The sequence below is a fragment of the Plasmodium coatneyi genome, chromosome 4, assembly GCF_001680005.1.
Source record: "Plasmodium coatneyi strain Hackeri chromosome 4, complete sequence".
Taxonomy (NCBI): domain Eukaryota; phylum Apicomplexa; class Aconoidasida; order Haemosporida; family Plasmodiidae; genus Plasmodium; species Plasmodium coatneyi.
In genome coordinates, this window is record NC_033559.1 from 1,636,769 (window position 1) to 1,650,999 (window position 14,231).

The 14,231-nt window shown below is 44.3% G+C and overlaps 3 protein-coding genes across 3 annotated transcripts; 1 reads left to right on the forward strand and 2 right to left on the reverse strand.

Annotated features, from left to right (window-relative positions):
- Positions 1-176: 176 nt before the first annotated feature.
- On the forward strand, positions 177-5,142 carry PCOAH_00009360 (Uncharacterized protein; the record flags this gene model as incomplete). Its single annotated transcript, XM_020057745.1, has 15 exons — positions 177-237; positions 360-2,059; positions 2,276-2,584; positions 2,707-2,814; positions 2,943-3,012; positions 3,224-3,264; positions 3,450-3,489; positions 3,604-3,642; positions 3,780-3,832; positions 3,978-4,055; positions 4,157-4,219; positions 4,331-4,369; positions 4,541-4,599; positions 4,743-4,845; positions 4,933-5,142. 15 exons carry the CDS (start codon positions 177-179, stop codon positions 5,140-5,142), a joined length of 2,973 nt encoding a protein of 990 aa, XP_019913229.1.
- Positions 5,143-6,222: 1,080 nt separating this feature from the next.
- PCOAH_00009370 (ATP-dependent acyl-coa synthetase) lies at positions 6,223-8,427 on the reverse strand (the record flags this gene model as incomplete). Its single annotated transcript, XM_020057746.1, has 1 exon — positions 6,223-8,427. The coding sequence occupies one exon, from the start codon at positions 8,425-8,427 to the stop codon at positions 6,223-6,225; it is 2,205 nt and encodes a 734-aa protein (XP_019913351.1).
- A 1,950-nt stretch (positions 8,428-10,377) lies between these two features.
- Positions 10,378-12,525, reverse strand: PCOAH_00009380 (RING zinc finger protein; the record flags this gene model as incomplete). Its single annotated transcript, XM_020057747.1, has 8 exons — positions 10,378-10,414; positions 10,642-10,711; positions 10,863-10,914; positions 11,040-11,115; positions 11,231-11,617; positions 11,774-12,003; positions 12,139-12,174; positions 12,463-12,525. The coding sequence occupies 8 exons, from the start codon at positions 12,523-12,525 to the stop codon at positions 10,378-10,380; spliced, it is 951 nt and encodes a 316-aa protein (XP_019913347.1).
- Between the last annotated feature and the right edge of the window lie 1,706 nt (positions 12,526-14,231).

The following is a 14,231-nucleotide window of genomic DNA, read 5'->3' on the forward strand; positions in this document are numbered from 1 at the left end:
ACTTGGCCTACGCAGGGGGTAACGGGGTCGAATGTCGGCCGAAACGGTTACCTGTCAAGTGATTTATTAAGCGATTTGCCTATCCACCTCCGTTGCTCCGTGAGGGGTGTCCACACGAGAATCATTCCCTTAGGCGACACTCCCCTCCTTAATGTTACCCATCCAGCGTGGATAAGATGCAATATCTGTTTTTGCCGTTGGTGGTTCTGTGTGCAAAGGGGCTTATCAGGAACAGAGGTAGCGATAGGGGCGGTTTCCACAAGGGGGCACTGCTAAAACGATCCTTTGCTAAAACGATCCATTGCTCGTTTTGCATTCGCTTCCTTCACATTCTCTTCAACTTTCCTCTTCCCCCATAGAACCCGCAACATCCATCACCCCCTACCACTTGGACTCGCACGAGGGGGGCAAGGACAAAACGGATGACTATGGAAGTGAAGCGGAGTTCCCTTCTACAGACTTCCCATCGGGGATGAGTTTCCTGCAGGAGTGCACAATTAACAGTTGCTTGAGTGTGGAGGACGATGAGGTGGGAGGAGTTGCGTCGACTGGTGAGATTGGCAAAGCTTCGCTCAGTGATGCGGTAGGTGGTGTAGCAGACAGTGAGAAGAAGGACGAACCGAAGAGTATTCAAAAAACGAACGAACCAAAGGAAGATCAGAAGAAGGACAACAGACCTGTTAACATGGGTGCCGAAAAAGACGGTGATGGGAGTTGCGCCATAGAAGGAAAGACGGAGACAAAAGGGGAGGGGAAGGAGGTCGTTAGGGAAACCACTAAAACGGAGGTGCAGGTGAAAGGAAAGGCGGGTCCCAAAAGTGAAGGCGAAAAGGGGGGCCAAGCCGTAAGTCAAAGTAACACCCAAGGAGAAAAGGGTGACATGAAGGAGAAAGAAGAAGAGGAGGAAAATGAAGACAAGGAAGATTTAGTAGAGGAAGACGATGCGGACGATTTAGAGGATGCAAAAGAGGAAAACGATGAGGAGGATGCACAGGATGATGATGATGAAAAGGAGGATGAGGAGAAAGGAGGGGAAAGCAAAACCAAGAGTGATGACCATGGGGGGCAGAAAAAGGAGGATTCGAAAAGCACTGCTAATACTGTCATGAATGAAAAAAAAGTGGATTCAATAAAGGAAAATACTTCAAATGGAGTAGAAGAAAAAAGGGGATCTCCACCTAGTAGCAATTCAAACGGGGAAGAAGCCAAAGAGGAAACTCAAAAGAGCACCAAAACGATTGTCGTGGAGGAGAGAACAGAGCTTCCCATCGGTAGCCCAACACAGAAGATAAGTGACTCAAAGACGAGTTTAAAAAACAGTAGTAACACAAATGGGGAGGGGGCAAAAATAGTTCCTCCAAGCAAAGACAACAACCATGGGGCAGAGATGAATGTGAACTCGCCGCCAGGTAGAAATCCGAAGGAGGGAAAAGAATTCCCGAAGAGCAAGGACATGCAAAGTGCAAAGGACATGGAAAGGGACACTGCCAAAGAAAACGCAGCGGGTGGAAAAAGTGAAGTTAAGGGAGGTAACAACGAGCAGCAAGGAGAGAGTAAGCAGAGGGAGGTGCCACAGGGGGAGGAAGATGCTGCAGAAGCGAAAGAAAAAAGGAATCATGCAGACACTGATGTCGACAATGTTGGTAAGGATGTTGCTGTTGATGCTGATGTTGATGCTGGTGGTGACGCCGATGTTGACGCCGATATTGATGCCGATGTTGATGCCGATGCAGACACCGATGGTGATGAAGATATGGAAGAGGACGAGGAGACGAAAAAAGAAGGGAAGGGACCCAAAGACAAGAATGAAGTTCCAGCCGGGGATAGCGTTGAAGAGAAGGCCTCCCAAGTGGGAAAACCTGAGGGGGACGCAGCAAATAATGCAGGTATGCACACTGGTGAAGCTCCCCCAAAGGGAAAGCATCACGAAGACGAAGAATTACATGGAGGAGCAAGTCCACAAGAGGTAGTACACCCCACTGAGGAAGCCTCCCTTGGAAAGAAGAGCACATTGGAGAAGTTATCACCAGCACCAGCTGCTGCTGTCCAGTTGGGTCAGGTAAGTTTGCCCAGAAGGAGCAGACACGAGTTTAGTGGGAACACTAAGGGGGGGAACACTGAGGGGGGAACACTGAGGGGGGAACACTGAGAGGGTGACCCTACTGTATGGACACCGCGTAAGGGGTTGCCTTTAATGGGGCTATCCACTCTGCCGGGAAGTAGGTCTTCTTTTCTCTTTGTCATCATCCCTTCTTTCTCACTTCTCCCCTCACAGGAGCAGGTTCAGCAACAGGGTCAAAAGGAGGGACAAAAGGAGAGCCCAAAGGAGGGCCAAATGGAGGGCCAAAAGGAAAGCCCAAAGCAAGACCAGAAACAGGGTCAGGAGCAGGGCCCAAAGCAGGACCAGAAACAGGGTCAGGAGCAGGGCCCAAAGCAGGACGAAAGACAAAGCAACGCAGGAGGGAAGAATTACGAATCCAATATGTTTACACTGGACAAAAAAATGCACAAAAATTTGTCGAACATTGACGTCATTTTTCATGGGCTAAAGGACAAGTTGAATCGCCACAGGGATTTGAAAAACGTAAGGGAGAGAAGTTCCCGCACGGAAGGGGAGGGGGATGCCCTTTCACGGCGTGATTGGTACAGAAGTGCGTCACGAATAACGTAATCTTCGCACACCATTTAACACGCCCCACCCTGTAGCAAGAACTGAAGCTGAAGTTCGAAGCCATGGGGAGGATCAAGGAGTACAAGTTGTACAAGGACCTGATACAGAAGTCGGTGGAAATAGTGACCCTACGACTGATGAAGGTAAGTGGATGTGTGCACCACCACAAAGGGGGGGGGAAAGGAAAATGGCATACCAGGACGTGCATGTGAAGAATCCCCCAATGGAGAGCTTCCATTACGACATACTAACACATTTCCCCCCATTTCAGATCAACGAAGACTTAAAAAAGTTAAAGCAATCATCGGATGTAGCTCTGCAAAAATATATTAACGAGAATGGTGAGAGTGGGATGTGTGCTACGTTTGTTACGTTTGCTACGTGTGTGGGGGGGTTATATGTTCGAGGGGCCTCCTCTTCTTGGCCTCCATTTGTTTGTTTGTTCCATCATTTTTTTTTTTTTTTTTTTTTTTTTTTTTGTGCATTGTTTGCTTGATCTAGCTAGCCATTATCTTGCATATATTTTTTTTTTTTTTTTTTTCCCTTTTGCAGGCTACGGGTTGGCGAATTTCTCCGACTGGACAAAATACGACGTACGGAAAGGAGAGGCGAGAGAAAGAAAAAAAAGAAAAGGAAAAAATAAAAAGTGTTCTCTTCCTCCTAATGTGTGCAATTTGGCAAGCCGATTGTAGGGTCTTTTTTTTTTTTTTTCATGCTTCTTCCTGAACATGCTGGAAACGTGGCCTAAATGTGTTCTTCCCCCACGTGGTCTTTGCAGAAAGCGCAAGAAGAGAATGCATCCAGCGGAACCAAGCACAGTAATTCGGAAAAAAAAAATAGTAACAACATAATGACGTAGTTGCGCAAGAAGAGGTGAAAGGGCTCACTTTTTTTTTTTTTTTTTTTTTTTTGCGTCCCTTTTTATCCCTTAGGAGGAGATGAAAAGAAGAGGAAGTTGTTCTGTCCAATGGGTGCGTGCATTTCATAGAGATGCAGGCACTGCCAGTGCAGTTACGCGTGACAGTTCGCTACTAGTGCATGAAGACACACACAAAAAAAAATTAACATAAAATGATTCTGTGGAAATTGTTTTCCTTCCCCATTCCAGACTGCGCCAGAAAAAGCTGCCACAACAGTCCAAATCACCCAACTCAGTGCTACGTAAGGGGATGAAAAGTAGACAAGTCGCGTGCCTAGACGTGAAAATATTCTGTGCTGCTTTGCTTCTGTAAAGGTGACACCATTGTGGGCCAATGTCATTCAGAATGGAAATAAATTTACTCTCCTTTCCTTCCACGCGTTGCAGAAATTAGAGCAGAGAGGAAGTCAAATTGAAAAAATCTGCGAGCCGTTTGTGGATCTGCACAGGGGCACATGTCCAAGGGTTAGTGAAGAGAACCCATTGGGGTTTTCCCCCCCCTTATACTCTCCTTTTGTAACGCATTGGATTATTCACTGGCATTGTTTTACCACCCCATTCTGCAGGACTTCCACCACTGTGCCATAGCTGAGCCGGAGAGGAACAAAAAATATTCTATCTTTGCGTCGGTACGGATGTTCAAGTGAAATGACCCCGATTAGGAGTGGTGATGCCCACATGGGCCAATTCCTCCCCTCTGTGCATGCACACACGCGCAACTATGCTCGGCACTTCTTCAGGGCGAACGCGGACAGACACCTCAGTTCATCACCATTCGGGTTGGAAGAAAAAAAAAAAAAAAAAAAAAAAAAAAAAACGACTCTTCCACCCCACTTGGACGCTACGCAAGGGGGTCCATTTTGTGTTCTGTACCTACGAAAAGATGGGAGTCAAAGAGGGACACATGCGCAAACACCACCCGTTGCAAAATTTCACCCTTCCTTCCATAGGGATACAATTTGCACGAATGTCTACAGCTGCTCGTTGTGAATAAGGGATCCACGTGCTCGTAATGTTTAAAAGAAAATTATTTTTGGAGTCCATTCGAGTGTCACTCGCTGGGTGGTTGCCCCGTCAGTATGACCGTCGCTTGACTGCCAGTTCGACGGATTGTTTATCCCCCCTTCCTACTGTTGCTTCCCCCACACGCAGCCCAAGCAGCATAGAAAAAAACATTTTGGAGTCCGAAGGCATACTGCTGGAGCCTGTCTTTACGAAGTTGCTCCATAACGAGATCCTCCTGGAGAACATCAAGGTATAGTAGGCGCGATCGGACCACACTGCGCGTATACCAACTGCATGAATGGACACACAAAATGGTGCGGCGCAATTTTCCCTGCAGATAAATACCCCCGGGGAGTACAACATCTGCTTGGCCCAGTTCTACCAGCAGCCAGACACGCAGGAACTACTCACTGAGAACGCCTCTAACAAGAGCGGCAAGTCGAGCAAGCCTGGCAGGGCGAATAAGGCGCAGAAGAGCGACATACAAATCTTGGGCATCGATACTATAGGCACCCTGTTGGTGCTGCCGCTTCCGTCGAAGAAGTAGGTTTGGTTAGCGACCAACAGGAGTGGACATCGTTTGGCATTGACATCGTTTGACAGCGGTTCACATCGGTGGTGATGTGCGTTTCGCGGGTGGGTCTAACTGCCTGCCCGTCATGCCACCGCGGATAAAAAAAAAAAAAAAATTAAACTCGAACTGACGTTTTTTCTTTTTTTGTCTTTAAAAACGTAATTATGAAAAGGCTATTAAAAGCAAACATCAGATAAATGGTGGGTACTCTACGATGTAGCACGCGAAATGTTACAGGCTGTATTGTACGATGGAGTTTTGTAGACACAAAAAAAGGAAAAAAAGATAAAATAAAATAAGATAAAATATGATAAAATAAAAGGGGAGGACACACGGGGATTATTCCCCATGGGAAGTTCTTCTTCCCTGCGGGTGCTGTACTCCACTGGGGAGACACAAATAAACGTACGCAAAGAAAACGTGCAGAGATCAAAGCGACGAAACGAACAAGAAGGGCGTATGCAAAAAGCCCATCGCTGTCCCCTCTGAGCAAGCACTGCCGCACGTACTCACGCGGGTGGGCTAACATAACAACGGGGGAAAAGGTGTCTACAAATATTCATACGATTGGCTGGCCTACGATTGGTCGGCCTACGGTTGGGCGCAGGTGCAAATGAAGGAAAATAAAAAAAAAATAAATATATATTTTAAAGCTGAAGAATGACAAAACGGCAGGGGACACTGTACAATATCGTACAGCGCCCTCGTAACACGATCACGTGACCGCACGTCGGGGGGGCAAGGCGCAGATAACTTGGTACATAGCCACTCTTTCCTTACAAGCTGTACTACTTATTGATGACGTCTTTCTCGCCACTCATTCGGGGGGGCCCTTCTACTGGTACGCACAAAAAAAAAAAAAAAAAAAAGTATTTGCAGTGGTGTTGTACCACTGAATAAATTCCGTTGCGCATGTTGGTGGCTGGGGATTTGGTTCCATTTCTTGGGAGAGGATTATCTGTAAAAGTTGTTACCCGACAATGGGTCAAGTGGGACAAGTGGGTCAAGTGCGTCAAATGGGTCGAATGTGTCACGTGGGTGCGCCTGGCGGAACTACTTATTCTTGGCCTTCATCTTATCCTTGTAACCCTTCTTGACCTTATCGATGAAGAATTTAAAGTCGTTGAAGACGTAGAAGGTTCGGACCTTGAACGTAGGGGTGAGGTAGTTGGAGGTGTCCCACAGTTTGCAGGTGAGGTAAATATCGTTTATGACGTTATAGCGGTTTAAGTTGGTCGTCTTGTACATTTCGAACATTTTTTCTCGCACGTATTTTAGGTAGTGCTCCTGGTTGAGTGTATCATCATTTAGATTTTTCAAAAAATCGGAAGCGGTTATTCCTTGTTCTTTTAACACACCATCTCTTTCCAAGCATTTTGCGAATATGTCCTTATCTACATTGATGACGGCCAGTGGTCCATCCATGGAATCATCACCATACACGACACAGTGATTTACAAAGTCTATGTCTGCGTAGAGATTGTTCAGCATATCCGTTTCTATGTATTCTCCTTGTGATAATTTCACTAGACCTTTGGATCTATCCAAAAAGGTAATGGATCCATCTTTGTTTATCTGTACAACATCTCCTGTTTTGTAAAATTCATCATCGGTAAATGCATTTTTCGTTTGTTCTGGACGGAGGAAGTATCCACTGAATAGTTGTTTTCCCTTTAGGAGTAGTTCCCCTCTTGGTGGCCTTCCCTTAGCGTCATATTTTTCCCAAGTAACTACTTTATACTGCACATAGGGAGAAACGGGTCCTCCAATGTTGTTCGTGGAGTAGTCCCTTTGGTGTTGTACAATAATGGGTCCAGTTGTCTCTGTTAGTCCATACCCCTGGTAAAAATTTATATTCAGTAGAACACTTAGGTCCCTTTCCACCTTGGGAGATATCTTCCCACCTCCACTGAAGAATGCTTCCAATGCGGGGTTGATTTTTTCCTTTATTTTTTGTGACACGTGAGTCATATTTTCCAAAAGTTTTGAAAAAGCTCCGTAATTATTTCCTCTACGTAAAGCAATTATTTTTTTCACCATGAATCTTTTATGTGCAGGTAACTTTGCAATCTCGCCCATAATGGTTGTATACAATCTGTTGAATACCTTAGGCACACCTACAATGATATTGGCACCTGACTGTGACATATCTTTCGAAAAAAGGGATATGTCTTTGCTCCATATTTTTATTTTCATTTGTCGGTAAAAACTTAAGTACGCTATGGACCGTTCATATATGTGCGAAAGGGGTAAGTAGGAGAAATGTTGTTGTGGATTGAACTTTAGGAAGATGCTCCACCTGCTCACTGGCACGACAGTATAATAGAGAGCTCTATTACTTAACATGACTCCCTTTGGTTTTCCCGAAGTGCCTGAAGTATACACAATGGTGGATATGTGCTCTGGCTTATGTTCTTTTAAGACCTTGTATGAGGGTACCTGGTCCTTTGTAAAGTCGTTTATCTCAGACATACTCATTCCTAATTCTTCCGCTTTGGATTTCAATTTTTTAAATAGTTCGTAATTTTCCTCTTCCAACTTTTCTGATTTTTCTCTTTTCTCCTTCTGTTCCTCCGTTTCTGGGGGTGCCCCTGGCCGGTTCACTCTCCTTCCTTTATTTGTGCTAAGACTTAGATTGTCTAATATAAGCAGTTTTTTTAAATAGGGTAATTTATCCTTCTTCTCTAGCAAAGGCTCGACTAAATTGAGGTCGATACATAGCCACTCCAGTTTGCTTTCGTTCAATATTTCGCACACTTCATCGATGCTAAACTTGGAGTGCATCACTAGAGACGTAACACCGCTAGCCATGCATGCAAAGTCGGCCACCAACCAGTTCGCAGAATTGGATCCATATATCCCCAACAGTTTGAATTTCCCATTGTTGCATTGTTCTTCCTTGTATTCTTTCTTCGGTATTCCACCATCCTTCCTGTTAAGATATCTACCTAAACTAAGAGCCTGATCGAATATTTCTCCATACGTGGTTTCTCTTTTTACTTCTGAATCTTCTAGTTCGGTGATAGCTACCTCATTCGCAATTGATTTGGCCTTTTCAAGCAACAGCGGGAATAAGTGTTTGTAAGTGTTGGTCTCTGCCTCCAGCTGCTCATCTCGACCTACGTATACATCTGATTCGCCCACCTTGGTGGACTGCGTTGCCACAGTGGAGTAACTCAGGCCCTTCAAGTTTTGGGCGGAATAGGTTGCCGTGTTGATCAAATACGCGGCGGTGAAGAGAAGGCTATATACGTGCATCTTTCAGTGGGAGAGTCGGAGAGATGTTTTGTTTTATGAGGTGTGTGTTGTATGTGGGGGGAGTCACACGTAGATTCGTTACATATACCTGCAGCGGTTGGGCTGGTGCGCTTCTTCACAGGACTCTATTTTGAGGAGCTGCGTTAGGCAACACTCTTTGCATTGCCTTGCTTAGCCCTTTTACGTGCCACCAAACACTTCCTGCGCGTAGCGGCGTGCAAACGCGAAGTATAATCACGGACTATAGATACAGAGTCAGAAAAAAAGAACGCGCAATTCTGAACGTTCGGGTCAGTATCTACGCGGCACGTATGTGCAAACACATGCGTGGGTTACGTTACACGCTGTTTAATTTGAACAATTTTTTTTTTTTTTTTTTTTTTTTATTTTTTAATTAAAAAAAAAAAAAAAAGAAAGAAAAATTCTGTTCAGCGAATGACCTCGAAAGAGAGAAAAAAGGTATCCCTTTTATTGTGTATTTTTTTTTTTTTATATTTTGCTGCTTTGCTTCTCTTATTCATATTTTGTAAGCCAATTTTTTTTTTTTTTTTATTCAGTGGTTTGTTTGTTACCCGTTCAGCGTTATTGTCGCTTATTTCGGCTCCTCCGGAGCACATGCTTGGCTGGTTTTTATCATCCCCCTTTTCGGCGCACCTTAAGTGGCGTACAAATATATGCCGTGCATATGGGCAGTTCACAAGGGTAGGTTAACGCGGACAGTTAACATGGGCATGTGAATATGGTGGTGACAACTCGTCGGGGCTGGCTGACCGTTTGGCGAGCCCCACTTTTTGTTCTGACTAAAAATCAGAGCGATTGAGAAGGCGCACTCAAAAGCTGCGAATGCAACCCTACGCGCCTCATTAAAGATGCTGCAAAAAAAATCTATGGGCTCAGCGCATACCACCTGGCGCATGAGTGCCTTTGTTTGTGGGCGCAACGGGGTAGATCAAAATAAGAGGTTTCAAAATATATGTACATATATACATATATATATGTACATATATTTCTTGCTCACATTTATTCTGCCTTTTTCGCATCTTATACGAATTTCACATAATATTTTACTTTATTTTTTTCTGCTTCGTTTTGCTTTATTATATTTTTTTTTTTGTTCTGTTCGCTCGCCTTTGCGAAAGCATTTTCAATGTTTGTTGCACTGTGCACAGCTTTTTACTCCCCTTTGTTGTCGTCCAGCGGGGGGGCGCGCATACGTTTTGTGAACACCCGCTGGGCAACAACGAAGGAAAGGGATTGGCTTGACCACCTCAGATATATCATTTCACCGTGCAAAAACTTGTTGATTTTTTTTTCTCGTAAATTCGATTTTTTCTTTTTTACGGATGATGATTACAACTGTGTCGTTTTGGGCGCGAATGGGTGCGACGAAGCCACTCAGACGTTTTATCTTCTCTTGGTGGCAAGCCACCTCTTTGCATCAGTTCGCTACCCCCCCACCTGACGCTGCATAGATAGCATATGCATACATATATACGATCGTAAGTTAAGGGTGGGCCAATAACTGAGCAAGCAAAGAAGCACCACCAATCGCGTTTGCTATACAAAAGGGGGTAATGATCACCCAGACTGTCACCTGTTTTTTATATCTCCTCACCAGACGAGCTATTATGGAGGCCTTGTGCGTTTCATCAGTGAAAGGAAGCGCTGTTCACACGCGGATAGGATGGATAACTTTCCCCGTTTGGTAAAATTATTGCGTCCTTTTTTTTCCTTTTTTCTTTTTTGGGGTGACCCTGCTTGGGTAACCAACATAATTAGCACAAAAATTGTGTGGAGGGCATCATTTGGGTGATGCCCGACGCGGGGTAAGTTAACCCATGGCAAGGTAGCCTCGGTAACACGCAATTACAGACTTCCATATATTGGCTGATAGGTAAAACTTCCTCCAAGTGAACAGTCAAACCCATTTATTATAATTGCTGTTGCGTCTCATCCCACAAGAGTTGAAAACAATGTGTATATTTCACTGTGCATAAAAAAAAAAAAAAAAAAAAAAAAAATAGCTAGCTGGCTAGCCACAAAAATAACTTAAAAAAATTAGCTTAAAATTTCAAAAAAAAAAAAAAAAAAAAAGGGGGGGGAAATCAGGTTAAGAAGTAAAAGCGTCGTCTTTTACACGTGGATGCATTAAAGCGGGGATTAAAAAAAGGTACAAATGTGCGCGTTTCATCATATGTATGTTCACTTCCTCACATACTGCTCTTCCCCTCTGGCACGGTGTCCCGCTTGTTGTCTATGTTGATTTGCAACAGACCACGGACGTCTACAAAGGAAGTGTTAAAAATGAGGGGAAGTGATTGGGGGAGGGTCACTACAAATGAATCAACTAACTCTTGTTTTGTTCGTTCTGTTTGGCCTCTCCCCAACGCCTGGATATGTGCGCTTCAGGAGGGGGGGGGATTGATCTGCCTTACCTTGCCGGCAAATGGGGCACTTGGTGTTTTGCATTCTGACTACGTTTGCGCACTGCAGGGTGAAAATAAAAATAAAATAAAAATGAAATGAAATAAAAATAAATACATAGTGCATCTCGTTGCGAACCCGTGTGCAGGCGTAGCTGCGTGTCCGCACGGGGAGTCCAATCCAATTACCACGTTGCACAGGCACATGTGTCTGCAGGGCAGTATGGCGGTGTCCCTCTCTTCCGTCAGGCATATCACGCACTCTCTACGAAAGGGGGAGGGTCAGCAAAAATGGACAGTAAAATGTGAAGCAAAATAAACGGTGTACAAATCAGCAATGCGCTTATGCACGCGTGCCACGTATCCACGCGCGAACGCACCTGCCGGACAAGAAGTTGCTGACGGCGTCGGGTTGTGGTGCCTTGGACTTCTCGATGCCGAAAATCTCCTGTACTTCGAAGTACCGATTGCCAAACTGAATCTTCTGTTTATAAAGCACAAGTTTGTACTTGTCGGCGCAGTGGATGTTGTCCTTCACTTCGTCCTCTTGCAGGTAGGCAAAGTTGTATTGAGCCTGTGGAATGGGTGCGCCAAGTGCTCTTAGCACAATCAATATGGGGACGATGTACTCGTAACTGGGTTTGCATTTCAAATCATTCACATCGAAGATATTTAAATTAATGGCGTCACTCGGACTGCTCATGTAAATCTGGTTTATCTCCTTCGGGTATATGTTGGTCACTGTGGGGTACTTCGTGGGCGTGTAGCTGTGCCCAGGGGTGAGGAAAAAAAAAGAAATATAAATAAATAAAAATAAAATAAATAAATAAATAAATAAATAGAAACAACGCGGTGGAGTGAAGGAGGGTTGTTCTTCCCCTCCTTGGCCGCGCGGGGTACACCCCTCAGGAAAAAAAACTTACAAGGCCTCCCGGTTTTCCGAAAACTCCTCCTTGCAACAGAAATATATAGATATCTCCACATCGTACAAGGCGTCAAAAATGAAGTTTATCAGGTACACATTGTTTCCATGGTTTATAATTTTTAATGTCTTCCGCCGAAGGTTCACAGAGTTCCTCACAACCGACGTCCTCTGGATGTTTATGTTGGGTCCTTGATTGATTAGGTCGTACAGGTGCTCACTATCGGTTCGCTGCGAGGGCAGTGGGGGAAAAGATCGCGTGTTCGACCGGGGGAGTGACGTCGATGAGCTGCTCAACAGCACTAATCGGGGGGATCTTCCTTCCCGCATACCACTTCTTAACAAAATTAACTCATCTACACTTACGTTGATTATGGGCGAGCTGAACGAAATCGATCGGGGCTATAGTTGCAAAAAAAAAAAAAAAAAAAAAAAAAAAATGAAGGGAGGTGTACAAATAACGGAGGTACATTAGCAGACATGGCAACGCCGCTAAGTTGTAGACGTGTCCTATCCCGTTGGCACATATAAAAAGTGAAACAGCGCTTCATTTGTGCAGCATTCTGCGTGGCCACTTTTAAAAAACGCTTTCTCACATAATGGACGGAGAAGCGATCCACAAATGGAGTTTCCACCCCCCCGACAATAGGGGTAGTGATGAATGCGAGTAAACCGTATGTGTACACTTACATGGTGATCAGTCCGAAAGTCATCTTCTATGTTGCTAGCTAATGAAGAGCCAATTATTCCCATTATACATAATAGAGTGAGAACAGGGCATTATTCTACGGCTTCGCTGCATGCACAATTGCGTTTCTCCGCGTTTGGCTCAAGGATTACACGTTTGTAGGTGTACGTTCACGTATGGGCAAGTTGCTAAATGCGCCTGCGTGTACATACGCGCGTACATATGCTCGTATATATACTCGTACATATACTCGTACATATGCTCGTATGTGTGCCTGTGCGTGTACCTCTACACATAGCCCTATGCATACGCGTGCATATTTACATGAACACGTACATACGCATAATGCATATCACGCAGCTTTGACGTGCTTCACTACCGTTGCAGTACGCTCATTTTGAACGCGCGACGAAACGGTCATCAGTTTGGGTGGAGCGAAGATGCAGAAAAGTAGTGGAAGGGGCGTCCGCCAGTGCAATCATGTTAGCAAAAGCGAAAAGAGGGGGCGCACGGGTGGAAGAAAAATGGCAGGCAAAAAGTGGCCAGCAAAATGGTAACCCAAAATGGGAAAGAAGTGGAAAGAAAAGACGAAGAAAAGGCGAAGAAATTAAAAAGGCAAGGAAAGGAAAAAAATGGGAAGAAAAAAAATTCACTTCCTTTCACTTCCTTTCACTTCATTTCACTTCATAGCATACCCTGTGTACACGGTCAAACGCGCGAACACAAAATATAACTTAACGCAGACGAAGGGAGGAACCAACAAACGTTTGTATACTTTACGCGAAGTTGAAAAAAAAAAAAAAATAAACAAACGAATAAACAAATGAACGAACAATATAATGACACATAAAGCAATTAAAGCGGATGGAGAAACACAAAGGGGGAACTGTTTCTATTAAAAATTTGATAACCATGCCATCCTTTTATGGCTGGGTCAAAATGGAGTGAAATTTGCCCAGCTTTGTGTTCAGCCTCGTCGGAAAGGATATATCCGCCAGGGGAATTATTCCATAAAGGCGCAGTTATGCGAACCAATCGATGCATACGTAGTGTGACACAACGCAGCAGCAAAGGCCCTTGCGAAGCTTCGGTCCATTCTAGCAGCTCGCTTTGCTGCAGCGACAAAATGGTGCACAAAATATTTCCTGCTCACACATGGTTGTTGAGCACTATCATTATAGAACTAATTTGCCGCGTTGAATGAGGAATCACACATGAGGCACATTCCATTGGTGGAGAATACTGGCGTTTTATAAGATGGCCAAATGGTGTGCAGATGGGGTGTCTCTTGGGGACACTACGCACACGAGCAGTTACGATGTAGCTATAATCAGCTCCGTTCTGTGCAAGTGATGAAAAACTTGTTCACTTAAAGCGACATATACTTTTTCCTTTTTTTGTGTGCACAAGGCGATTCCACCGATTGTTGTCTCGCAGAAACGGCAAACAAAGCTTTCAAAGATGCACGCTATATGTGTCTACCCCCCCCTGAGCTTTACACCATTGGGTAGCTTCTTTACTAATTCGCTCTGTAAATGTTTCCTATGTTCTTTCGAACTTACGAAAAATTTGCCCACGTTCATGCTCATTAGACCCTTGAACAGCACCAAGAATGGTTGTGTTAAAATTGGTATTCCCCTTCTTGGCTAGCTAAAAAAAAAAAAAAAAAATAGCTATTTTACGGCAAGAAATATGAACAGTTAAGGTTATTTTATAAAAAAAAAAAAAAAAAAACAGCTATTTTACGCAAAAATGTGTGCAAAACTATTCT